Source organism: Pan paniscus, chromosome 1 (genome assembly GCF_029289425.2).
Source record: "Pan paniscus chromosome 1, NHGRI_mPanPan1-v2.0_pri, whole genome shotgun sequence".
Lineage (NCBI taxonomy): Eukaryota > Metazoa > Chordata > Mammalia > Primates > Hominidae > Pan > Pan paniscus.
Genome location: NC_073249.2, coordinates 91,735,300 through 91,762,461, shown reverse-complemented (window position 1 = coordinate 91,762,461; position 27,162 = coordinate 91,735,300). Strand labels below are relative to the sequence as shown.

At 51.2% G+C, this 27,162-nt stretch overlaps 1 protein-coding gene and 1 pseudogene across 3 annotated transcripts in view; both read left to right on the top strand.

The window, feature by feature from the left end:
- The window catches only part of KIRREL1 (kirre like nephrin family adhesion molecule 1), a 106,041-nt gene extending 80,396 nt beyond the window's left edge, over positions 1-25,645 (top strand). For 2 of the 3 annotated variants that reach the window (XM_034938063.4, XM_063598974.1), the window contains exons 2-15: positions 1,710-1,859; positions 3,588-3,737; positions 10,044-10,201; positions 12,224-12,374; positions 13,383-13,488; positions 13,634-13,782; positions 13,955-14,082; positions 14,763-14,937; positions 15,027-15,127; positions 16,664-16,862; positions 18,651-18,758; positions 18,935-19,074; positions 19,625-19,702; positions 19,957-25,645. In XM_034938063.4, coding sequence (XP_034793954.2) covers positions 1,710-1,859; positions 3,588-3,737; positions 10,044-10,201; positions 12,224-12,374; positions 13,383-13,488; positions 13,634-13,782; positions 13,955-14,082; positions 14,763-14,937; positions 15,027-15,127; positions 16,664-16,862; positions 18,651-18,758; positions 18,935-19,074; positions 19,625-19,702; positions 19,957-20,433 — 2,270 coding nt within the window. In that variant the 3' untranslated portion in view covers positions 20,434-25,645. The remainder of the gene's footprint in view (positions 1-1,709; positions 1,860-3,587; positions 3,738-10,043; positions 10,202-12,223; positions 12,375-13,382; positions 13,489-13,633; positions 13,783-13,954; positions 14,083-14,762; positions 14,938-15,026; positions 15,128-16,663; positions 16,863-18,650; positions 18,759-18,934; positions 19,075-19,624; positions 19,703-19,956) is intronic. The other variant, XM_034938065.4, reaches the window with a different exon arrangement.
- LOC134729492 (uncharacterized) lies at positions 21,905-25,645 on the top strand (annotated as a pseudogene).
- Positions 25,646-27,162: the final 1,517 nt, after the last annotated feature.

Sequence of the window (27,162 nt, the reverse complement as noted above, 5' to 3'; positions counted from 1 at the left end):
CCAGTGGGGATGGATGTCGGATGTTCAGGAGATTCAGATGGGGGAGAGAGCTTGGCCCTCTGCCTTAGAGGAGACGTTGGCATTCTGCTGGAACAGATAGGGCAAATGTCCTCACCTACTAGTTGCCCTCTACCCTGCGACAAACAAAATCATGGACATTACCCCTGATCATTTGAGAGAGGAAACCCCATACATAGTGATAACAGCAGGGCCGAGTGACGCGACCGGTTATATTTGCCCAAGAGGCCAAGGAATTGGGCTAGGAGGGCTTCCTGGAAGAGGGACATGTAGAGCAGGTTTGAGGAAAAAAGGAGAAATGGGGCTGGTGAAGAGAAAGGAAGGAAGGAGATGAGACTAGGATCCCACTTCTGTGGGGGCTTAGAGGGACATCTTGGAGTGGGGAGGGGTGAGTTAAGTTTGCTTACACACAGGAGTGATGATGGGGCAGATAAATTTTAGAAAGCTCTGTTAGGAAAAGGTCAGATTTGGGGATTGTGGCCTGTGCAGATTCATGAGCTGTAGAGGGAAAGAAGAAGGAGGAGGCCGTGACTTTTGGGGAGAGCCGATTTCAGTTACCTGGTATGACAGGTTGGGAGCATGGCAAGGAAGTCCCGGAACTCTCCTTTGCTGTCCTTCAGTCACTCCCTTGTCCCCCTTCTCCTTTCCCCACAACTTGGCAAAGGAACCTGAGCCCCATAGCTCACATAGCTCTGCAAGGAGCCTAGGCCTGCCCCACCACTGGGGCCGACCAGTGCTGGTTGGAGCTGGTGGGTGGGAGTGGTGGGGGAGAAAAAACCCGCAATGCAATTCCCTGCTCCATTTAGGCTCCACAATTAAAGGCAATTACTCTGCAGTTCTCTAATCAAATGCTCCCGGCCGAGCTGCCAGCCGGGCAGCCATGTGTAGCTCCCACAGCCGGAGGGAGAGTGGAACAAAGTCACGTGGCCTCTCAGCTCCCACAGTGAAGGAGGCGGGGTGTGTGCAGGTGTGTTCATGTGTACACACTTAGGCCCCCCTGCACTTGGGAGCAAAGGATGAACACACAGAGCAGGGCACATGTGCCAAGAAGTGGGTTCAGAGCTACTTTGTTTTGGATACACTTTCCACCCAGGAAGCTTCTATACACACATGTGGACATGCTGGCTTTATAGTATCTACCCTGATGTATTCGTGGAGGAATTGTACCTGGCATAGTTGCACATGAGTGTTGGTTCACATTGACTCCCATCAGCTCACATGACACGTGTCTCAGTAGGAGTCATTAATGTGGGGGTGGGCTGGGGCAATGGGTAGTAGAGGAACAGCCAGGACCTGGATGCAGGGGCTCAGGTTCTAATCCCAGCTCTGCCATTAACTTGCCCTTGAGTAAGTTACTCTCCTCCCTGGAAGTCAGGGTCCTCCTCTGTAAAATGAGAGGGTTGGACTAGACCCATTTTTAAGGCCCTTATGTAACAGTGCACTGTTTTCTGTGATTGCTGAGCACTTCAGCTCCTGAAATCCATTCCCATGGGTCTCAGAGGGAGGAAGGAATAAAGGGTAAGGACGTGGCATCTTGGAACAAAGGGGTTGAGGCTGAAGGGGGGCAGGGACCGGAGAGTCCCCATCCCCAACTGGAGGCTCTCCCTCCTTCCTGCTGCATGGTGAGGGGGACCTCTTAGAGGAGCCCCTCTCCTTACTCATCTTACCCAGTGCTGGCTTTGGCTTTGCAGGGACCCAGACCCGCTTCAGCCAGGAGCCGGCAGACCAGACGGTGGTGGCTGGACAGCGGGCCGTGCTCCCCTGTGTGCTGCTCAACTACTCTGGAATTGTGCAATGGACCAAGGACGGGCTGGCCCTGGGCATGGGCCAGGGCCTCAAAGGTGAGTGCCTGGCTACCCAACGTCCAAACTGTCCCATCTTCTCCACCATTCCCCACTTCCAGCATAGATTCCTGGACTCACCATCCCTTAGTTCCCTCACCACCCTCCTCTGTGCCACAGCCTCCCCTCTGTCTCTGCTACTGAGCTCCATTTCTACAGCTTTCCCACCCTGCAGCTCTACCTTTCCTCCCACTGAGGACTGACTTGAGGAAGGCAGTACGAAGCCTGAGAGGTCAAGGGAAACCAAGAGACCTTTATATAAGAGAGTTTCAGGCAGACACAGACCCTGTGAGGGGAGCTGCAGGCAGACAGCTGTCTAGCAGGAGGTGCTGGGAGACTCCAGAGTCTGCAGCAAGGGTAGGAGAGGGCACAGGCAACTTCTGTGTCCCGCAAGTGTCTCATGCCGGCCTGGCTCGGCTCCAGCCTCTCTCCTCCCCGCTGCCCAGGCGATGTCTGCTCAGAGGCCAAAAACTCATTTTAATATCAGCCTGAGCATTCATTTATTTATTCATTCAACAAGCCTTTATTAAGCACTGGCTCTGTAGCTGGTGCTGAAGCAAACATAATGAGTCAGTCAAACACAAAAAAACCAACTTCCTATATTCTAAAGCAAGTAAAGAGACCTTTGGAAAGGCTGCCTGGCAGAGTGGACACCTGGGTTCTAGTCCTGCCTCCGCCAGCTGGGTGACCTTAGGAAAGCCACTTCACCTCTCTGGACCTTCATTTACTGTGTGAAGCAGGCATAGTGGTTGCAGGCCGGTCTGCCTTAGAAGTGCATTTGTGAGTTTTGAGCCAAATGGGAGAAGAGATTTGTAAAAACATATTTTAGCTTTAAAGCACTGTAAAGAAGTAAGTATGGGTGTGGGGGATGGGCTGTATATTTTTATTCTTATAATTGTTGAGGGAGTTGAGATTATTTGCTGTGAGTTCCATGTGTTAGTACAGGTAGAGGAAACTCGTCTGTGTAGAGCAATCCATATAAGGGAAAGAGATGGGTCTGGTAGATCTATTGATGATAGAAAGAGAAAGAAACTGGGAGAGAGAGTGAGATCAATAGATATGGAGTGAGAAGAATCGATAGCCTCTGGACAGAGGGAGATCATGGGAAGGAGCTGATGGTGGGAACGTGACGGGAGGCTGGGAAGCAAGAAGCGGGTTGGGGAGCCTGGAGGAAGGAGGGCAAGGCCCACTGCCTCAGCCACTGCGTCTGCAGGAAACCAGGACTCTTTGGTTTAGGAGCTCCTCTGGGGAGCCGGCGGTCCCCTGCCTCATCCTTCCTCCCTGGGCCTGCCTTGGGCTTCCCTCTGCCTTATGAGTCCCGCAGAGGTGCTCCCATGAGCTCATGTCTGTGCCGCGATGCCCTATATTTCCTGGCGCCCACACACTCGCTCTCCCTCTCTCCCCCTCTCCTTTGCTCCCTGCTGTGTGCCTTTTTCTCTCCTCTTTCTCTCCTATTATTATGAGAGGCATTTGTCTGCAAACAGCCTTGGAGATTTCATCTGCTCCTGCTAGCCTCCCTGCTTCAGCTGCCCTCCTGTCTGCTCCTCCGGCTGTATGGCTCCCAGCCTCGCCGTGAGGTGTCGTGGCATCAGGTGTCTGTGTCTGGGGCCTCACCTTCTCACCTGTCAGTGGTGTCCCAGGAGAGGGCAGAGGGAGGAGTACTGGTGTGGGATGGCTGAGGATGTGTCCTTGTTTCAAGGTTGGGCCTCATTCTTTCTGTTTCTGCAGCCTGGCCACGGTACCGGGTTGTGGGCTCCGCAGACGCTGGGCAGTACAACCTGGAGATCACAGATGCTGAGCTCTCTGACGACGCCTCTTACGAGTGCCAGGCCACGGAGGCCGCCCTGCGCTCTCGGCGGGCCAAACTCACCGTGCTCAGTAAGGACCCCAATACCCTTCAGTACTTTGAGGCCCTGTCTCTCTGTATCCTGGCAGTCTCTCCCACTCTCCAGTTCCCTCTTTAATTTCCCAGCTTCTCCCTCTCTGTTACTGGCCTTATCCCTGCCCTAATGCTCAAGTCCAGGTAGAAGAAAGTAAACCAGGCATGTGGGAGATGTGGGGTGCTGGCGGGACGTGGGCTGTGTGAGGCCCAGCATCCTCTCTGCTGCAGCCAGTGCCTCGGCCACTCAGGGACAGTGCCTTCTGCCTTTTAGAAACAAGGCTGTGGAGACAAGAAGCAGGGAAGTATGGAGTGATGGAGACCCGGGCCCTCCTTTCCCAGCTGTCCTGGCTGGCAGGCTTGTTGGTGAGGGGGCGTCTCCCTTCTACTTTCCTCTCAGCTGCCTCGGAGACCCCAAAGGGCCCCTGTGCCCCTCTTCCACCTCACCCTAGCCTCACACAGCCCTTCTTCCCTCAGCTGCCTCCTTTCCTCCCTCAGTGCTCACCCTTCCTCTCAAATTCACCTGGGGGCCTCCTCCAGGAACAGGGGAATAGGACTGGAAGGAATGGGCCTTGAGGCTGAAAACTGGGGTGAGGGGTGGGAGGGATGGGGTCCTGCTGTGTCTGGATGGCTGCTGGCTCTTGGAAGCCCTGCAGCTCTTGGAAGCCCTGCGCCAGCCAGGCAGCCACCCACCGGGGGACCAAGCAGATGTCCCTCTATGGTAACCCCCGAGGCCATTTGCATAATGAGGGGACTCTCTCCTGCAGCAGTGCCACAGAACCGGAAGGAGGCCAGCTTCAGCACACCCCTTGCCCCCCCTCACCCACTCAACCCCCAGCCTCTCTCCAAGCCTCACTCTTGCAATACCTCTGAATCTGCCAGTCTTCCTGTTCTCTCCAGCCCTGTTGTCTCACTGGGCCTCTGCCTCTGTTGTGCTTTCTGTCTTGGGCTTGGACTCTGTCCATCTGTGACTCTCTTTCTTCCCTATTTACATTGACTCTGTCCCTTTTTTTTTCTGCCTCCATTTGATATGTTTTGCCCCTCTTCCTTTCCTTCCTTCTAACTTGAAATCACTGAATTTGCGGGGAGCCCCCAAGATGGATGGGAGAAAGGAGAGAGGAGCTGAGATGAGGGAGTTTGGGTACAAGGAAGGTTTTCTGTTGTTTGTTTGGTTGGTTGGTTGATTGGTTGGTTTTTTTGAGACAGAGTCTCTGTCACCCAGGCTGGAGTGCAGTGGCATGATCTCGGCTCACTGTAATCTCCACCTCCCGGGTTCAAGGGATTCTTGTGCCTAAGCCTCCTGAGTGGCTGAGATTACAGGTGCCCGCCACCATGCCTGGTTAATTTTTGTATTTTTTAGTAGAGACGGTGTTTCACCATGTTGGCCAGGCTGGTCTCGAAATCCTTACCTCAGGTGATCCACTCATCTTGGCCTCCCAAAGTTCTGGGATTACAGGCATGGGCCACTGTGCCCAGCCTGTTGTTTTGTTTTTTGTTTTTGCAAGGAGGGAGGTGAGAACATAACAAGTCCTCAGAGCATAGTGGAAAGAGAGAGTCCTAGACTGCTGGTGGTTAGAAGACCTGGGCACTTTGGCCATTTTGGCATCATGATCCTAAAGAGGTGACAACCTCTGGGCATGAGTTTTCTCATCAGTAACATGGCATAATGACACCAGCCTTTTCTTAGCAACTGCTGCTTTGCTGCATGGAGACTTGTAAACTGTGAAGGTCTGGGTGAATGTGAGATGTCAGAATAAGTGAGGACTGGAGGGACCCAACAGCCAATTTCATTGGATGTAAAGGCCCTGAAGGACCAGGATTCAAGGCTGTTGGATGATTTGCTTTTCCTCTCTAGGACTAAAATGGAAAGAATTAGCAAGGAGCAGGAATGAGGTTAGACAGCAAAAATTAGAGGGTGATCTTGAATGCCAAGACATCATCTTTCATCCCTCACTGAAGTGTGTCAGCCCCATGCTCAACCAAGCATTCCAAGGAACCGTGAGACTCTTAGGAAAGCTTCTTCTTTCTTTTTTCCTCCCTAACTGCCTCTATCTTAGGCCCTAGAAGGTGCTATGCTGCCCTGGAGTACTCCCTTCCTAATGAGTGGACCTTGATACTCTTCTTTCTGCTACCTTATCACAGAGATAGAGAGAGATGAAGAAAGGCCAGCTAAGCTACTAAGTGTTGCAGTAGCAATGTCTTATAATGGCACCCAGTGGCTTGGTTCAATCCAGGAAGAACCTGGAAAAGGAGAATATCAAGGGGAACCCTAGATGGAAGAGTGCCTTGTTTAAAAGCTTGCAGGCCAATGAAGGAGAGCTACATAGCAGGAGAGCCGACTGGCTTGTTTCGAGGGCATGGTGGGTATTGAAGGTATGGTCCTTGCTGGCCTGCCTGGGTGACTTGGGTGGATGAGAGAACAGGGAGAGACCCCAGGAGTAACTTTAAGCTGAAAGAGAGACAGGGACGGTTAGTGCAGCTGGAGGGGCTTTACACGCCTGGGCAAACACCTGGGCATGGTGTCTCCTCGGGGCTCTGCCCATCCAGGATCTTCCTCCCGGGTGTGGCAGCAACATGTGACCTTAGAGGGGCCTGAGCAGACCAGGAGGCCCTTCTCCCCTCACTCTTTCCTCTCCTTGTCTTTCTCTTAAATTCTCAAACACCCTGCCACCTGCAGCACGCGGAGGCAATAAGAAGGCATGACACTTCCTGCATCCCTTCCTGCGTACCTGCTTACCCACAGCCTTTGCTCATGGCAGCTGGGGGACCCAGAGACTAGGCAGGGCAGAAATGAGGAGTGGGCTGTGCCCAGTGCCTGGTATCAGCCTCCCTGCATGACGTCAGCCTTATAGACTCCTCTCCTCCCCAGCCATCCCCCTCAGCGGCCCCCCAGCTCCCCAGGCCAGGGGCCTTCTTCACAAAATGGCCTCTGTCATTCTTCCTTAGGGTAGGACTTTGAAAAGAAGCCTCCCACTGCCCCGCAGATGCAGACATAACACAGATATACAGACCTCCAAAACCATGGTGATGAGCATGACTTCTGGGTCAGGCAAGCCTGGTCCACATCCCAGCTCTGCCCTCTAACTCTCCTGTCTCTGAGCACATTTGTTTATCCTCTTCGAGCCTCCGTTCCTTATCTGTAAATTGGGGTTAATGATATTTACCATGAAAGGAATAATGAAATATACTTTGTGGTAGGGATTAAATGAAGTCATATACAGGAGGCACTTTGGCTGACACAAGGTGAACGTTCACTGAGTGGCAGAAGTTATTGTCGATCCCACCACCATTTACAGTTGGCTTCACCTTCTTGATTTTGTTTTGCCTCCACAATAGCAACTCAGGGGAGTAGGTGTCCATTGTATTTTTGAAGTTTTATAAACAAGGAGACTGAGGCTTTTTTGACCACAGACTCAGGGGCACATGAGTTTGGGGAGGCACATAAGCATATTGATATACAGATTTAAGTCACAAACCATAAAAACTTGCTTATAAACACATGCACACATGGACACATGCCCTTTAACAGCTGGCTCAGCAGGCACCTTAACAGCTTTATTGTCATTTGTCCCATATATGAGGGACGAGCTCATATATGAGGGATGAGCTCACAGAGGATGGGCAGAGAGTTTGGAAAATTCAGAGAAAGGTAGACTGCTGGCAGAGGTGACAGATGGGTAGTCTTTGCATGAACAAAGGGGCAGGAAGCATTACCAGGGTAGAGGAAGCTGATGCCTTCCCAGTGGAGGGGCTTCACACACCCGGGCACACACCTGGGCATGGTGTCTGCTCGGGGCTCTGCCCATCCAGGATCTTCCTCCTGGGTGTGGCAGCAACATGTGACTTTAGAGGGGCCTGAGCAGACCAGGAGGCCCTGAGCAGCAGCTCTTGATTCATTTCTCTCCACCTTTCTGTACTTTTCAAGCTGCTCCCCATCCCCATCCTCAAACCTGTCCCCATCTGGCATTGGAACCAGATACACCACAGAACAAGGAGGAAGAGCCAGGGATTCAGAGGATAATTAGCCAGGCAGGAGTTGGAGCCACGCTACTCTCGTCCAGGCAGTAAGGCTAATACATTCCATACCTCACACATGCCCTGCACATCATAGTCTATGTATAGTATCTCATCTGACCTTCATGAGGCTCTAGTGAGTAGGCATGGTTATGTCTTGGTTTCTTCTCTGATGAAGAAACTGAGACTCAGTGATTTTAGGAACTCATCCGAGATCACACAGCAGGTGAACAAAGGTGCCGGGATTTGAAACCAGGCAGTCTGAATCTAAGTTTTATTCTTTTTCCACTATACCACTAGACACACATGAGTTGAACAGAATGCTAAGACAGGTTTCGAGTAGTTTCTACTGGAAACCCCAGCATAGAGACCTTCATTGTGTAAATTCTAGAACAGCCCTGTCCACCACTGGGCACCGTGGGTCTCCCAAGATCTCCTCTTGAGTGTTCCCTCTGCACACTCCTCTCGAGTGTTCCCTCTGAACCCTCCTCTGGGTCTTTCTTGTCTTTCTCAGAAAGAAGCAAACAAAATCTTCTGTCGGTGGGGCACGCTGGCTCATGCTTGTAATCCCAGCACTTTGGGAAGCTGAGGTAGGAGGACTGCTTGAGCCCAGGAGTTTCAGACCAGCCTGGGCAACATAGCGAAACCTCGTCACTACAAAAAATAGAAATTAGCCAAGCATGATGGTGTGTACCTGTAGTTTCTGATACTTGGGAAGCTGAGGTGGGAGGATTGCTTGAGCCCAGGAGTTCCTTTCTCATTTATGGTTGATGAACACTGGGGGGACCAGAAAAATTATAATCAAAATCCTTCTGCCTTTATTTCATCAGTATCCATTCATTAATTCAGCAAATATCCCTGAGCACCTGTGATCACCCAAGCCCTGGGCTAGACATTGAAGTGTTGATGGTATATCAGAAGCAGCCGCTACCCTCAGGGAACTTACAGTCTGGTTTGTCTTAGAAGCCTATGGAGATAGAGGAGGGAGAGCCCCCCTTGTTTGCAGCATCAGACGTCGGTCAATTGAATTCTTTAAACATTTAGCAAGAGCCTACTTGGTCACATTCTAGGCACTGGTGACCATATAAATATTAGTGAGACAGGGTTGCTGTTTTTCCAGGGGATCACAGTTTTGGTTGGGGCAGGGTTCAATAACTGTTATAAGTAAACAAAATCCAAGGCACTAAGAGCTCTGAGTGACGGGTGGGGGCCACCATGGTGGGGGTGGGCTACGGCATGGAAACCCTTGTGCATCAAGTGGGATTTGAACAGGATAGGAAGCACTTCAATAGAAGCTGTGGGAGAAGGGCATGCCATATGGAAAGCACTGCAATGCAGGTCTTGGCTTGAGGACCCTGAACAGGAGGCCGAAATGCTTGGAACTTATGCCCTAGGCAGTTGTAGCCATTGAAGGTGCTTGAGCAGGGGAGTGGCACATACTTAGCTGTGCTGAAGGGAAAAATAACCTGCTAGCAGTGTGACATGGAGGTTACTGTAATAGGCCAGCCCATCTGTCTGCTCTAGGGCAGAGGAGCAGACAGGAGGAAGGATGGGAGAAGTGCTATGGAGGTAGCCACCTTTCCGAGCCAGACTCCCAAGGGTATGAGCTGTACTCAGGGCCTGAGATAGCCCAGCCCTTTCTTAAGTTTGAGGCTTCCATCTGTAGTGTGCAGCTCTGAGCAACTGTAGGGGTATGGAGCCAGGCACAGTGGTTCACGCCTGTAATCCCAGCACTTTGGGAGGCTGAGGCAGGTGGATCACCTGAGAGGTCAGGAGTTCGAGACCAGTCTGGCCAACATGGTGAAACCCCTACTCTCTACTAAAAATACAAAAATTAGCTGGGAGCAGTGGTGGGCGCCTATAATCCCAGCTATTTGGGAGGCTGGGGCAGGAGAATCACTTGAACCCAGGAGGTGGAGGTTGCAGTGAGCTGAGATGGCACCACTGCACTCCAGCCTGGGCGACAGAGTGAGACTCCATCTCAAAAACAAACAAACAAACAAACAAACAAACAAACAAACAAAAAACCAGTAGGGGCATGGAGTACCAGAAAATATTATAGGCCAGGAAAGAAAAGCAGACAAGGACTGGGAAAGATGTGTGAGCTGAGGACCTAGAGGAAGCCACCACAAGAGCAATGAAGACAGTGGTTGTAGATTAGGGGGTAGGGTGGTACCGCCTACCTAGAGGCGCACATGCAGGTGGAAGGATGCTTCCAGAGGCAGGAGTTTTGGTCATCAGGGAAGTGTTAGCCACACCCTGCACTGACTTTGCTCTGCTTTCTCCCACAGTCCCCCCAGAGGACACCAGGATTGACGGAGGCCCGGTGATTCTACTGCAGGCAGGCACCCCCCACAACCTCACATGCCGGGCCTTCAATGCGAAGCCTGCTGCCACCATCATCTGGTTCCGGGACGGGACGCAGCAGGAGGGTGCTGTGGCCAGCACGGTGAGCTCCGGCCAGCTCCCCCAGCTCCTCCTGGGCCTAGCCCAGCTCACCTCTCCTTTCCCACAGGGGTTTCACCACAGACTCAGGAGCACACAGACATGAGAGGGGTCTTAGAGGTCATCTGGTTCAGCCCTCTCATTCTACAGTTGGGAAAATTGAAACCCAGAGAAGAGAAATGAATTCCTAGGTTTACTGTGTCATTCAGTAGCTGAACAGAGACTAATAGTAATAATAAGTTGCCATGGATTAAGCACCTACTGTGTGCCAGACACCGTGCATGCTAAACACTTTATGGACAGTCTCTCTTAATCTTCATAGGAGTCCCATAAAGGAGGCATTATTTCCAACTCACAAAGGAGGAAACTTGCGCTCAGAGAGGTTGAGTGACTTGTCCAAGGTCACACAGCTGGCACAGAGCTGGCGTTTGTACCTGGGTCTGACTGTGCTTTCTCTCCACTGATCACTTCTACCTCTTTCCTTCAGCATCTGGTTGTCAGATTATTCCAGTCATCACAACAAAGAGGCTGGGGAAGCAGAGATCCTTGTATACATTTTATAGATGAGGAAGCCATGAAAGATATCAAGTGACTTGCCCAGGATTACATAGCAAAGCGGACAGTACAGCTGGAATTCAAAGCCAGATTTCCTGGTTGGGGTTACCCTGCCAGTTGGGGTAAACATATGTGTATTCAAGCCCTTTGCTGGTGCTGCAGGAGCACTTCTCAGTGTGGAGACAGAGATGTTCCCATGCTCCTCAGCAAGCAATCCCAGGAATACCTGGCTTCTGGCTTCAGTTCTGCCCTTAACACACTGTGTGACCTTGGATAATTCACTTCACTTTTTTCTGGCCTTAGTTTCTCATTTGACAAATGATAATTCAGCCTCAGTGGTACTTAACCTTTTCACAACCAAAAACTGTGATTTTTCTTCATCAGGGCTACATGTTTTTAGATATTTTGGCAACCAAACAAGTTGGTTTGTTAATATCCATTTGTCATCTACCCCCATTTTTCATATTCATTAAAGACAATGGAGCTTCAAAGCAGCACAAGGGAGCCAGTGTTACTGCACTGGCCCTCAACTGGGCCTGTCCAGCAAAGCTGCATGCATGGTGGTCAAACAACGGGGTCTTACTTTGATTAATAATATGGCTTCCCTCAGGCAGTTTGCAATATAGAAAACAGATCAAGGGTTCCTGTGACCATATTTAGGGACCCCTGGCTGTCACTGAGCAAGTGTAAGACTTCGAGCCTGTGAGTCCCTTCCCTGCCCTCAAGGAGTTTACAGTTTAGCAGAAGAAACCCAACCCTGAAACACGCACACATGGTGCCTACAAGCAAGGTTGGATGTGTCTAGAGCTGTGAGCAGGACACACTGACTATAAGGGCATAAATTCAGTCTGGGAGAGAGTTCTGAGGGCTGGGCTGGCTGAAGAAGGCTTTCCAGAAGAGAAGGGATTTGCGCTGGACTCACAAAGAGTGAACTCTAATATAAACTGTGGCCTTAATAATAATATATTAGTTTCGGTCCATCAGTTGTAACAGACTTATCACTCTAATGCAAGGTGTTAAGGTGTTAGTAATGGGGGAAAGTGTAAGGTCGGGGAGGAGGGTATATGGAAACTCCCTGTACTTTCTGCTCAATTTTTCTGTAAACTTAAAACTGCTCCAAAAGATAGTCTATGATGTGGGCATGATGGCACACCCCTGTAGTCGCTGCTACTCAGAAGGCTCAGGCAGGAGGATTGCTTGAGTCCAAGCTTTGGAGGCCAGCCTGGGCAACATAGCAAGACCCTAAAAATATATAACTTTTAATTAAAAGATAATTAGTAGTCTATTGATTAAACACACACACACACACACACACACACACACACAAGGGAAGAGGTTGTGGGAGTGAAGGGGATTGAGCTTTAAGTTAAAGTACCCCTCCAGCCCAAGCCCATCTCTGAGTGAGGTCAACTTAAGAGCAGAGGAGGGGGCTTTTAGCTTGACCATATCTCCCACCCTTGTCATGTTCCAGGAATTGCTGAAGGATGGGAAGAGGGAGACCACTGTGAGCCAACTGCTTATTAACCCCACGGACCTGGACATAGGGCGTGTCTTCACTTGCCGAAGCATGAACGAAGCCATCCCTAGTGGCAAGGAGACTTCCATCGAGCTGGATGTGCACCGTGAGTGGGCTGGGGGGAGCAGTCTGGAGCAGGGGGGTGGAAGAAGGGGTGTGTTTGAGAAGCACACTCTTAGTTTGAGAAGCACAAACTAAGAGTCCCCCTATGGTCCCCAGGACAAACGCTTGCCTTCTTCACATCTTTCATTCCCTGGATTGAACCATGGGGACTAAGGGCTGGTAGAGCATTGGCTGTGGAGTCAGGCAGTCCCCAGGTCTAAACCAGCCTGTTATTAGTCAATGGTTTACACTCTCTGGGCCTCGGTTTCCAGTTCTGTATACTGTATATTGCAAAAGATAAAATACTGGCCTACAGTCCCTTATTCAAACTAAAAGTGGTTCGATGGTGCAGCCTGAACCAAGGCTCTTCATAGTCTTTTATTTAATTTAGTCTTAAGTTTCACTGCAGATGTATTCATATGTGTGACTATGGGATGTGGCCCAGATGCTGCTGGGGATCTTACACAGTAAACGCTCTATGCACAACCATTGCCTTTCTAAATGTGAAAAATTCTAAATTCTGAAATGCATCTAGTCCTAAGGGTTTCAAATAAGGGATTGTGGACCTGGACCTGCTTCCTGGGGTTGTGAGCATTAAATGAGATATAGCAGAAGAGCATCTAGCATGGAGTATTCTTACCTGGTAGGTGTGTAATAAATTGCCTCTCTCCAGGGAACCATGGGGGTGTGGGCAGCAACTGGGGATGCCCACACCCCATCCCTTTTAGTGAGCCAAGCAAGCTCACACTGACGCCTAGTGGCCACAGTGGGTCATTAGTCCATTGAGTTATTTGTCCCTTTGGTGCCTTCATTGGTGGTCACCCTAGCAGGCCCCCTAGAGGCTCCATGTGCAAAAGGTGAGGAAGACAGCGTGTTAACTGGAGCCGATACACTGCAACCTCAAATTCCGAGATCCCCGCCAGAGTGGTCAGGTCTGAATGTACGTGTTAGGGAGGGAAAAAGAAACTCAAGGGACAGAAAAGACCCTGACTCCCTGTGCTCTACTTTGCAGACCCTCCTACAGTGACCCTGTCCATTGAGCCACAGACGGTGCAGGAGGGTGAGCGTGTTGTCTTTACCTGCCAGGCCACAGCCAACCCCGAGATCTTGGGCTACAGGTGAGGGGGTCAGAGGCTGGGAGCGCTCTGGGGAGTGATACGGAAGAGTTCGGGGTTGGAGGCTGTACTGGAGAGGCCAGGTGTCATGGATGTAGTTGAGAGGGTCTGAGGCCTGATCCCACCTCTGTGTTGCCTCCTCCCCTAGGTGGGCCAAAGGGGGTTTCTTGATTGAAGACGCCCACGAGAGTCGCTATGAGACAAATGTGGATTATTCCTTTTTCACGGAGCCTGTGTCTTGTGAGGTTCACAACAAAGTGGGAAGCACCAATGTCAGCACTTTAGTAAATGTCCACTGTGAGTAGCTGGGAGGGCAGGGACGGGGACAGAGAGCAGGGGCCCCCAAAGGGCCTTGGACAGAGTCGGGGACTGCTCCATGAATGGGGAGGTAGCAGGGCAGGAGGAAGATTGATTGGAGTTAACCCCATGAGCTTGAGACCCTAACGAGTGGCTTCTTTCTCCCTCACAGTTGCTCCCCGGATTGTAGTTGACCCCAAACCCACAACCACAGACATTGGCTCTGATGTGACCCTTACCTGTGTCTGGGTTGGGAATCCCCCCCTCACTCTCACCTGGACCAAAAAGGACTCAAATATGGTAAGACTCTTACTGCCTGTTCTGAATGCTGGGAGGAAGGGGTGCGGCCACAGATGGGAGTAGATGGGGTTGCTGCAGCATTATCTTTGAACCTGGGCTATTTCTAGGGTCTGGGGATTTGGAGGAGAAAGTGCTTATGGTTATCCCCACATCTTCTCACAGGAAAGCCCAGTTCAGAAGCACTGGGGGGACAAACTCACCTGTGCATGGGAAGCAGGGTGGGGTGGGAGGAAGGGAGAGGGCCTGGGGTGGGCCTACTGTAGTGGCAAAGGTCTGGTAAATAATGCTGCACAGGGAGGTGGGGAAGCTGAGGTGATTCACTAAAGAAGGCTGGAGTCTACAGCTCTGCAGAGACCCCCATTAGACCGTTTGGGCCAGAACTACAGGAAGAGGAATTTCAGAGTAAAACGTCCTATGTCATTTGGCAATGAAAACACTAGAACAGATCATCAGAAGAGGCTGCGTCCTCCTAAAATGATTGCAGCCTTCACCTGCCCTCTCTGGCCTCCACCCCATCCCTGCCCACACTTGCAGAGATGGTGTGTTTACGTGCCAACCTGTGTAGAGTCAGAGCATGGACCAAAATGGACTCGGGAACCCCATTTCCCTTCTGGGAATTCACTTGTGGCCCTTCCTGCTTTCTTTCCAATGCCTCCGATGTGGGGCCCTCATGGACCTAGGGGCCCAGGCCTCCTGGCTCCCCACCCGAGGCTGCTCTCTCTGCCCAGGTCCTGAGTAACAGCAACCAGCTGCTGCTGAAGTCGGTGACTCAGGCAGACGCTGGCACCTACACCTGCCGGGCCATCGTGCCTCGAATCGGAGTGGCTGAGCGGGAGGTGCCGCTCTATGTGAACGGTGAGTGAGTGGCCTGAGAGGCAGCCGGGCCTGGGCGGGCTGGTACTGCAGTTTTTAACTGGTTCTGACTTGTGTCTTCTTGCTTGCAGGGCCCCCCATCATCTCCAGTGAGGCAGTGCAGTATGCTGTGAGGGGTGACGGTGGCAAGGTGGAGTGTTTCATTGGGAGCACACCACCCCCAGACCGCATAGTGAGTGGCGGACCTGCCTGCGGACAGCCAGCCCTCCCTGCTTCTTTGCCCAGGCCCAGCCTCCTCTCACTTCTGCTGGTTTTGCTCCTTCAACTTCCCTGTCCCGTTTCCATCCTCGAATCTTCTGCTTTCTGTCCCTCTGTCCCTTTACCTGCTCAAATCCCACCTCCTCCCTTACTTGTTATGTGTCCCTGAGCAGATCACTTAATGTTTTGAACCTCAGTTTATTCATCTATAAAACAGGGCCAGTAACTCCTACCTAATAGGGTTGCTGTGAGAAGTCATGGCAGCAACAGGTGTGAGATGCCTAGGCCAGCACTCAATTAATGTTAGTTCCCCACTCTCTCCCCTGGGCTAACACTTCCCCTCTTTTCTCCCTCATCTGCCTGTCGTTGACCTCCTGCTCTTTTCTTTGCTCCCTCCCCTTCCCTGTCTCCTCCTCTGGTTCCTGCCATCTCTCTCCCTTCCCATCAGTTCTCCTACCTGCCTGGCCCACTCTTCTCTCCCTCCTCCTGCCTTCCTCCTACCAGCCCCTTGCCTTGCCACTCTCCTCCCTCCTTTCTCCTCTCCCCCACACCATGAGCCATTAATTCCTTCCGTGACTATTAACTGTCAAACCCCTCATCACATTTAATAACCATTTGGCTAACTCCAGGGCTGCCCAGGGACACTTCATTACCACGGCCGCCCGGGTAGCAGGCGGCTGGCCTCCCGGGGGGCTTTCCTTGCAGATCTAGGAGGATTGATCCCTGGAAAGGAGCCAGTTCTCGGCTGCTCCCCCTCCCTTAGGCTCCACTCTGAGGAAGGGGCCACGCAGGGGAATGGCCCGGCTGAGAAGTCAGGGATGGAGGGGTCCAGGAATACCCCATTGTGGGTTCTGCCTATTATAAGTCTGTGGATCAGTCTCAGAGCCAGCCAGGCAGGTCGTGTGGGTTGGTTAAAGGTACGCCTAAAGATTGAGTTACGCTTAGTTAGAATCACAGACTATCAGAGCTGGAAGAAATCTTGAGCATTGTCTAGCCCTAGCCTGGTTCTGTCATTGTATAGATGAAGAAAATAAGGCCTAGAAAGGGACAGGGAGGCCACACAGGGGCTTGATGGGGAGACGAGCCCAGCGTTCTTGAGGACAAATGCAGAACTTTTTCTACAACATCTGGGATTCCCAGTGTCGGTTCAATGGATCAGCTGCATCCACATCACATGGGATCATTATGAAAATAGAGATTCTCCTCCTCCCTGGAGATTCCTATTTAGGACATAAGTCCCAAATATCTACATTTGAAAGAATCTCCCTAGGTAAATCTGATGTCAGCCCTGCTTGGGAGCCACTGCTTCTCCTTGAGTGGAGTGTCAGTGCCGAGGGTGTGAGGTAGCAGGTGTGACTTAGGTTTGTTACAGGGAGGTGTTAGGCTGGGCTTGTGGGGCACACATGGCACATAGGGGTGAGGGTGCCTTGAGGGTGGATCAGGGGACACATGGGCATGGGCTTCTGCCCCCTGCCCCTTTCTTACCTTCTTCCTTCCCTCTCCACCGCAGGCATGGGCCTGGAAGGAGAACTTCTTGGAGGTGGGGACCCTGGAACGCTATACAGTGGAGAGGACCAACTCAGGCAGTGGGGTGCTATCCACGCTCACCATCAACAATGTCATGGAGGCCGACTTTCAGACTCACTACAACTGCACCGCCTGGAACAGCTTCGGGCCGGGCACAGCCATCATCCAGCTGGAAGAGCGAGGTGACTGGTAGTGCTGCCTGCCAGCTGGGGTGCACAGCAGCCTGAGGATTCTGCTCCTTCTTTTCTCCAGGGGCAGGGCTCAGCTGCTCCCCTTCCCTTGGGCTCTGCTCTGAGGGAGGGGACACACAGAGGGATGTCCTGGCTGAGAGGTCAGGAGTGAAGGGGTTTGGGGCTACTCCCCTCTGATTCCTGCCTATTGTAAGAGTCTGTGCATCAGAGGGAAAGAACTCTCTTGGGCCTCCCCTCCAGAACCTGGCCTCCATGCTCAACTGGGGAAATTCCCTTACTTCGTTAAAGTGTATTGAGCATTTGCTATGTGCTAGACTCTGCCCCAGGGGCTGCAGAAAGAGCTGTGAACAAGACACAGTCCCTGACCTCAAGAAACTTTCAGTGTAGTGGAGGAGGGACTTACAGAGTGGTAGTAAATTAATTCGGATGGAGAAGAATCATATGAACTGCAAAAGGGAATAACACGCCCATCTCATTGGGTGGACGTGAGGATTAAATTAGAGAATATTTACAAAATGCCTGGCATACAATAGGTGTTCAGTAAGTTTGGGTTCCCCTACCTCTTCAAGAATTGTCACTCTGATAGCAGAAAAGTGTTCTCTCCTTTAAGGTACTTCTCACATGATAAAAGAGGTATTCCTTTGACTTTTTTGGAAGCTACCAAGTCCAAGGAGGAAAAGATAGCATTTTTTTGTTGTTGTTTTATTTTTTGAGAACTAACCATTTGACATAGGAGATGGAGAACCACATGGAAAATGACAGCATCCCATCACTTCAGTCTTTTTTTTTTTTTTTTTTTTTTTTTTGAGATGGAGTCTCCCTCTGTCGCCCAGGCTGGAGTGCAGTGGTGCGATCTTGGCTCACTGCAACCTGTGCCTTCCGGGTTCAAACAAGTCTCCTACCTCAACCTCCCGAGTAGCTGGGACTACAGGCACCCGCCACTACGCCCGGCTAATTTTTTGTATTTTTAGTGGAGACGGGTTTTCACCGTGTTAGCCAAGATGGTCTCGATCTCCTGACCTCATGATTCACCCACCTCGGCCTCCCAAAGTGCTGGGATTACAGGCATGAGCCACCATGCCCGGCCTATCACTTCAGTCTTAACTAAGGATGCCAGCAAGGGGGTTGGGGGTGGGGAAGAATGGAGTAGATACAGTAACGTGGGGCTCCACAGGGAAAGATCTCAGAGGGGAAGAGCTATAAGCAGGATCTAGATTCAACTAGGGCTGCTAGGAAGACAGAGAAAACTGGAAGCAGGATTCCTGAGCTCTTCCTCAGCTCTGGGAAGCAGAGGAAACCAAGGAAAACTGTTGGAGCCCTGAGTAGATAGGTGAACATTCGGCAGTCACAGTGGTATTATGGATGGCACAGTGGTGAAAGATGTTGGAACACGGGTGGCAGATTGGAGAGTTTGGAGACAGCTGACCTCAAACAAGAGCGAGGGGCCAAGCATCATAGTCAGGTGGGCTGAAGGACAGGGATCGACAGACAACCAAGACCAGGGGCAACCTCCTGCCCCAGCTGCAGGGATGAGACATGACCATGATCTCCATTCTGATGGAGCTGGAGCACAGACCAAAATCCAACCACAATGCAGACCTTCCTCTCTAATCCAACCTTGACTTAAACCTAACACTGTCCCCAGGCTCAGTCAAAACTTAGCCCTGTACACAAGCCAAGGTTGCCTCTGTGGCTGTGGCCTAGCCTTTAGCCAGCACTGAGCTTAGCTCCCAGTATAACTCCAGCCTCACCCCTCCACCTTTCCTTCCCCATCGAAAGAGGTGTTACCTGTGGGCATCATAGCTGGGGCCACCATCGGCGCGAGCATCCTGCTCATCTTCTTCTTCATCGCCTTGGTATTCTTCCTCTACCGGCGCCGCAAAGGCAGTGAGTATGGGCCCTGTGCAGCCCACAGCCTTCCCCTGGCTCTTCCGGAGCCATGACAGGCAGTGCTTGGGGTGGATGGGAGGTTGGCCGTTGAGCTCCAGCCCAGAGGGAGCCAGAAGCAGCCGCTGCAGAGGCCAGCAGGAAGCACTTGTTCCAGGCTGCCTCTCCCGTCCCAGGTCGCAAAGACGTGACCCTGAGGAAGCTGGATATCAAGGTGGAGACAGTGAACCGAGAGCCACTTACGATGCATTCTGACCGGGAGGATGACACCGCCAGCGTCTCCACAGCAACCCGGGTCATGAAGGCCATCTACTCGGTGAGGGTCCTGCTCCTCGCTGGCCTCCTGCCTTCTCCACCCTCTGAGGACCAGCTCCATCCCAGATCTCTAATAACCGCGGTCATTCTCTCCTTCCTCAGTCGGCCTTCCCTGGTCCTGCCACACACACTCTCCCACACTCACACACATTCTCTCACACACGCCCCAGGCTAGTTTCCTCCAGCAGAGGATAGGCAGCTGGGATTGTCCAAAGACTTCCTTTGCCCCACAGTGTGTGAAAGTTGGAAGCCCCCAGAGGCTTTCTGGTCCATCTGCCTCATTGCTGAGATGAAGAAACAGCCCTGGAGAGGGGCAGTGACATATACAAGGTCACATTACATGTTAGCAACCAAACTAGTGCTCGAACCAAGGTCTCTGGCCTCTTCCCACCACATCCCAGAGCCTCTGCTGAGAGGACCAGAACTCAAGTCTGCCCTTGACCTCAGACCCCTCCCGTGAGCAGGTGGCCTCTGAGCATGGGAAGGGGTTGGTGAGGGGCGAAAAGAGCAGGGCTTCCGTCTGCTGACGTCCCACTCCTGCTGCTCCACAGTCGTTTAAGGATGATGTGGATCTGAAGCAGGACCTGCGCTGCGACACCATCGACACCCGGGAGGAGTATGAGATGAAGGTGGGAAAGGGGGAAGGGGCCAGGGCATGAGGGCTGGTGGGCCAGTGGGTTTCTGAGGTCCTGTGGCGGGGAGGTGAGGTGAGGACAGACTTGGGGAGGAGTGGTTGGGAGGGTTTTTGAAGGAGCAGAGGAGGTGGAATGCTAGATGGGGACATAGGGAGAGCTGGAGGAAGAGGCCCAGAAAGCCATGGTGAGACTTGATTCCCCACCCAAGAGGGAACACTGCCTCCATCCTCTTCTCTCATTGCCCCCAGGACCCCACCAATGGCTATTACAACGTGCGTGCCCATGAAGACCGCCCGTCTTCCAGGGCAGTGCTCTATGCTGACTACCGTGCCCCTGGCCCTGCCCGCTTCGACGGCCGCCCCTCATCCCGTCTCTCCCACTCCAGCGGCTATGCCCAGCTCAACACCTATAGCCGGGCCCCTGCCTCGGACTATGGCCCTGAGCCCACACCCCCTGGCCCTGCTGCCCCAGCTGGCACTGACACAACCAGCCAGCTGTCCTACGAGAACTATGAGAAGTTCAACTCCCATCCCTTCCCTGGGGCAGCTGGGTACCCCACCTACCGACTGGGCTACCCCCAGGCCCCACCCTCTGGCCTGGAGCGGACCCCATATGAGGCGTATGACCCCATTGGCAAGTACGCCACAGCCACTCGATTCTCCTACACCTCCCAGCACTCGGACTACGGCCAGCGATTCCAGCAGCGCATGCAGACTCACGTGTAGGGGCCAGAGCCTGGCTGGGGCATCTCTGCGGGGCAGAGGAGAAGGCTTTCACAGCTGTTCCCTGATATTCAGGGGCATTGCTCATTGCTCCCTTCTCGGACCAGCCTTCTTCCTCCCACCATGGCGGGTGGGGAGCAGGTCTCCCAGAAACACCCCGTCCTGAGGATGGTGCTCTGTGCATGCCCCAGCCTCCTGGGCCTGCCCTTCCCTCTTCTTCGGGAGGATGTGTCTCTTCTGACCTGCACTCTTGCCTGACCCTAGAATGGGGACAGGGAAAGTGAAGGTTAGGGAAAGCAGAGGGGGCACTTTTTAGCATTCCCTTTCTATCCCACCCCTCTGATCTCCCATAAGTGGAAATGGGGGTACCCAGGGATGGGCAGGCTTTGGCCTAGGGACATGAAGTATGGGAGTGGGTGGCTGTGGCACAGACAGGTGGAAAACAGGATAGCCTGGCCAGTCCCTCTGTTGTCTGCATTCGTGCCCTGGGTGCCTCTCTCCTTCCTCAGGGTACTGCAGAAGGGAGCTTGGATTTATGTTCGCTCTTGTCTACAGAACAGCCCTGGCACTGCATTCAAATCCAGTCTTCATTCAGCTGGGATCAAAATGCCAGTCACCTTGGCTACCCACTGTGGACAGCTGTCTGTCAGCATGCAGAGGGATCCAGGAATCCCCCCGGCAGCACGGCCCGCTTTCCTTCTCCTCCATGCTGGGCCAGCCAGATAAGTCAGGGTCCTGGTGGAGAAAGAAAGGCTAGGACCATGTCCTGATTGACCCAGATACTGCTGTGTGCTGCACAGCAGTAAACCAACACTAGAGGGAGCCACACAAGCCTCCTCTCCCCAATCTGCCCCACTTCCTGGCTTTAACTCTTGAGCTGGTTTGGGGAGTGGTGAGGTAGGGGTGGGGGTGCTGTAGGCTCTTTTTCAAAGAAAACAAAAAACAATGAAAACCTCATTTGGGAAGAAAAGCTGTAGGGATTCCCCCACCCAAATACAAAGAAAAGCTGTAGGGATTCCCCCACCCAAATACAAAGAAAAGCTGTAGGGATTCCCCCACCCAAATACAAGTCCCAGTGGAAAGGAAAGGTAGTACCTATTCTTCTCCATGGGGTTCCTAACACCCTCCATTACTCTTTCAGTCTCCAAGCACTTTGAATCCATTTTTAAACATTCAGGTTGCCAGACCTGTCACACAGTGGGCTCCGATAGGGTTACGGACGGGGCCTGGCTCTCAGTCTCTACTCTCCTATGTCCCATCAGTTGGTTGGAGGCCACCTTCCAGGGGGTATGGGAGACAGGTTTTGGTTTTTAAGTGTCTTTTTTTTTTTCTTGGACCAATCAGATTCCTTCTTCCACTTTCAGTGCCTTGAGTGTTAAGCTTTGGATGACCGACCCTATGTGGGCGGTTGTGCGGGGAGTGGGTACTTGTGAGCCTCGGACACACTGTTAAGTGTTACAGTGTTACGAGAGAGATGGGTGAGGGGACCTGGAGAGGTAAGGGGCTGGAAATGGCCATGACAGAGAACTTGTGCTGACCGGGAGAAGGTGGTGCGGAAGGGCACCGCAGGCATTCCACGGGCCATTTCTCCTCCTCCATGTGCACGCACATCCAACACACACCTTCCATGTGACCGCTTCTCAGCCACCACCTTCTGACCAAAGAGAACAGGCGCTCCAAGGAGAACCTGTACCCCTGCCCCAGCCTCGCCTTCCTAAGAAGCAGTGTCTGGAGTTGGCTGTTTCCGGCCTCCCCAGCTGCGTGTCCAGCCCAGTGGGAGACAGGGCCTCTGGTGCAGTTCCCAAAATGTTCCTCGCCCTTTCTCCGTGGTCACCATTCATAATTCATGTTCGCTTTAATGAGTTACATGCTTATCAGCCACAGGCCATTACCACCCTTACAGATGGGTCTGGGGGGCGATATTCCTGGCCAGCCCCTTGCTAGGAAGGACCAGATAATACCCAGGAAGCAAGTAGCTCTAATTTTAACTTTGCAGGAAGTCTCTGCATCCTCCTTCATTTCAGCAGGGAAAACTCCTGTGGAGTGGGCCCTATCTGGGGCATTTACAGGCTTCCAGCTGTATTCCATCCCTGGAAGCTGATACCTTTCTATAGAGTCCTTTTATGAGAGCTCAGTGGGAAGGTCTGTCAAGAAATTCAGGTTCTTGTACAGACAAATTCATGCAAATTTCTATTATTTTCACAAAAACCAGAAACCATGGGGAATCCAAAGACTTGAAGTCTAAAGATGGTGGCTTTTTAAACATGCATATTCCAAAAAGAATTCATTTTTGTTTTGGGTTTGGCTAGATTCTTTTATTTATCCCCTTTTAGCTTAAGTATTAGTTTCATTCTACTGAAACGATGGAGAGAGGGCCTAAGGTTACTAGGTAATTGAGCTGATGGTGCAGGGAGAATTGTTGAGAAAGGAAGCCTAGTTTCCAGAAGCCTGACACAGAGCTACTTCACTGTCCTCTACTCCTTAACAAGTTAACTGGAGCCTCTTGGGTGTCAAACAAGCACCCTGGAAGGCACAGGGAAGCATCAGCAACCAAGGTAGTCTCTGCCCTCTGTAACTTACATGTTGATGCATCAGAATCTGAATTGGAACCTACCTGATGGGCCCAGTGGAATAGCTTTTCTGGGGAGTGGAAGGCGTCCTTGATCACAGGGCTTTGCTGTCGAATCCTGGAGTCCTGCAACATGGTGATGCCTCAGTAGTTGGTGATCCTGATCACCTTTGGTGGCTTGTTTTAGTGGAAAGAGCAAGGGACTAAAGGTCAGGAGACCCAGGACCCAGTCCTGAAGCTGTGAAGGTTAGATCTCGGCCTAACTTTCTGTTCATTGCCCCCAATTTGTCTGGCCTGTAAAATGAAGGGGGAGGGTTGCATAAACCTAAAACTATTCTGGTTTTGTTATACCCATAGGGTTGGGGGTAGGGATGGGACTGCCCATTGCTGGCAAGGAGCTGGGAACAGTAGCAAGCATGGTGAGGGCTGGAGAGCTGGCTGGGGGCGTTCTCTCCTGTTCAAAGAAGCTTTCACCATGGGCTTCATTATCTTGTCAGAAGTGAATCAGTTTCCACCAGGGACCCCTTTATCCCAAACAGCAACACAAAATACACCCTAAACCCCAGAGTAAAATTGATGTGGGGCTATCCTTTGGCTATCGGGTCATCTGTGCTGCTCCCCACTCATTTCTGATGGGTTTGCAAAGGTGTCTTTTGCCAGGGCAGGACATAGTATGCACATAGGGATATTGTTATGTGCCTAGGTTTCAGGCACTCCTTCTGTAGGGGAAAATGGGAGGAGCCTTCCTCCACCCTGATCCTTAGGAACATTCCTCTGGCCCAGGGACAGCTTGTTCTTCTCACCAAACAGGTGAAGCCTGCAGTCCAAGGTGCCTGGAGCCAGAGGTCGGGGAGTAAGCACAGCTGCCCCTGCCTGAGAAGGAGCAGCTTGCAAGGGGAGCTGGTGGAGGGAAAGGGGTACAACAGCTTTGGAATACATTCTGGATCTTGAGGAGGATCTTGTGATTTTGGCTGAGCCACGGTCACTTCCCTCGTGAAGGACCCGCCCTATATCCTAAATTCTGGATCCCTCAAAGTCCAGCCACAGAGTTTGCATGAAGCAAAAAGCCTAGTAAGTGAGAAAGGAAAGGGGCCAGGGATGGGAGCAGTGCTGTGCTCTTATCACTGTCTTGCTTGGAATAAAAACATCTGTTTGAGCACCCTGTCTTCAAGCGGTACGCTCTCCCCTTATTCCAGCAGGCTACTTTCCTCTTCACTCTGATGAGGGGAGCTTTATCTGCTTTCAAAATGGAGCACGTCACACTGGAGTTTCGTGCCCTCTCGTTAACCTGTCAGGAGCCACAGGGCTCCATAAAACGGAATCAGTGTCTCAATATACATGACCTATGTTCATAGCAATGTTCAGCCATTTGGGTTTGAAGAAAACCACATTAAAGCCAAGACCCCGTTTGGAGCGAACTGCCTTGTTCTTTGCTGTGTGGAAGGTTCTGTCCCCACTGCTGAACTCCAGTTCCTCCCCAAGCACCCTGGCCTCAGAAATCCTGGCTTCCCCAAGCTAGTGCTGTCTGACCTGAGCCAGGCCACTGCTTGGTGCCTCTACAGGCCACTGTGCATGTTGAGAATCGCCCAAAAGGATTAGTGAAGCTCCTGACCCTGGCGAGGCCATAATGAACACTGAAGTGCACAGGCCAAGGGATGTAATTGAAAGGCATTTATTTTTGTGAAGACGCTATAAAATTAGCATTTAAATATCCCATTCCCTTCTCTTGGCTTCCTCCTATCCCCCTATGGTATTTCTCCTCCTCTCCTCAAGGCCAGGCTTTTTGTGAAAGGCATTGGCTCATCTTTGTCAGCGTGGTCCTGACGTTCACCTCTGGGCTGCTGGAGAGGACTGAGAGATGTGTGGTTTGGTAGGAAGGGGGTGTGTGGGGGGGTTAGTGGGGAATCCCATTTTTTTGCATCACTGTGAGGGAGCTCCAGGCCCTGTCCCTGGAGAAATAATTGCTGCGCAGAAGTCACAGGCCATACTGGGCAGTTCTGGTACAAACCTGCCCTTAATAATAATAACAATAATAATAATAACTCCATTTGCATAGAACTGTCACTCATTCCTGCCAGTCTGCTGTCCCTACCCTGGTTTTTTGCTGGCCCCAACCACTGGCCTTGTCGAGTATCGATGGGCCCTGAGCTCTTCTGTTTGCTTTTGGAGCTCTTCAGATGCTGTCCCCCCTGAGAATACCCTAACTCTAGGGAAAGAGCAGCCAAAATCCCAATACAGTAAAACTCCACACAATCTTGTTAGCAACAGTGACCCAGAAAATTTTGAGAAGTCCAATTTCACCAGAAGAGGCCCAGGGCTCCCTGTGGTCACATTTTCTACCCAGCCATTCTTGGCATTGCAACCTCCATTTCTAGCTCCAGTTGAATTTTCTCCACCCAGACCCCAAAAATAAATGGATCCATGATGATAATTAAGAGAAGAGAAAAAAAGATATTATTTTTGTTAGGACAAACCATTGTAGGTTTTTAGCAATGTGTATCTGTGTGTCCCTCACACCTTTTCCTATTCTACTTTTTTTTTCCTTTTTTTTAAAATATTATGTACTATATTTTTAGTCTCAAACACACTATATATTATATATATTTAATTTTTTTATATATATAAATATAAATGTTTTAAAAAGTACCATGTTTTGTGTTATTTAATGCACTAACGGCTAGTTACTTAAAAGCCTGCCTGGCTTTGGGTGTTAGTCCTGGTTTGGGGAAAAAACAGGTTTGGATTGAAATTGCAGAAGCAATGTTTGTGCCACCTCCAGGCCGTGGGGCAAAAACGTATTCTCTAGTTTGCCACTTGTGCAGAACCCTGAGGCCAATTATGGCAGTTCAGGGACAAACAGCTGGAGGCTCCTGCTATTGGAAAACAGCATCCAAATGTTCTGTGCCAAATCGCATTATGGGAATGGGAAAAGGGGAGACTTTTGAATCTGAGATCTAGATCCCAAAGGAATTGGGACAAGTGTGTAAGAATGGCTGGTTTTGTTTATTTAAAATGCTGTGGTTTGGGTAAAAAGCAAAGTGACAAGGTCTCCAACCTTTTGAGCTTGTAGTGAAGCAGAATGAAAAAACAGATGGTGCAGCAGTGCACACACACAGAGGCCATCCTGCTGAGAAATCCTAGATTCTCTGAGTTGAGTTCCCAAGGGTTTCACTTTGCTCATTTCTCAGGAGTGTTTGCAGATACCTGAAATAGTTTTCAGATAATGCTTTTTCAGATAATGTTTTGTTTTATTTTGTTTTGGACTTTTATTTTGTTTTGTTGTAGAGGCTATGTTGCCCAGGCTGGTCTCGAACTCCTGAGTTCAAGTAATCCACCCACCTCGGCCTCTGGAATCGCTGGGATTACTTTTACAGGTGTGATCCACTGTGCTTGGCCCAGATAATGTTTTTTAAAGCTATAAATCATTAGAGAAATAGGGTTTATTGTTTTCTTCATCCAGTTAACAACGAAGCAAACTCAAGACAGTTTACAGTAGCCTTTTTTGTACACAAGGGACACCCAACATAGTCAGAGAGGAAGATAGGATGTAAGAGCTGAAAAAATACTTTCGAAATAATGCAACCCATTTCCAAGAGGGCTAGAAGTCACGGCACAGGAGCTGCAGCTGAGGGAGGGTGCAAGGTGCCGTGGGGCCTGGGGTTTGGAGGCATGTAGCCAGGACCAAGAACCTATAGGTAGCCCAAGGTGAATCCAATCTGGATGGGAATGAGAGGCCGAGGTACAGGTATATTTGGAGGCTGCATTGAGGTAAGTTGCACTGGCATAGGTAAAAATGGCATTGATAGAATACAAAAGCAAACAGAAAAGAGTAGGGAAAAAAGACCAGTAGAGGAAGCAAAGTTGTGCAAATGTGGAGGCACAGGTGAATACTATTAGGCCAAGTGGTGCTAGGTGGGGCGCTTCCTATGTTATGTGTCCACCTGGGATACATTTATTCATCTCCACATCCCCAGACCCCAGCACAGGGCCAGCAGGTTCTTTGGGACGAGTCTGTATAGGGCACTACATAAGGCCCCAAGGGCCTAAACCAACTCTCAGCCACAAGAAAGGCCACAGGACCTTGTCCCTGTGTATTAGGCCTCTTTCTGTGATGGGAGCCCCAGCCCCTCTAAGTCACCTCCAGCCTGAGGATAAGTAATAAT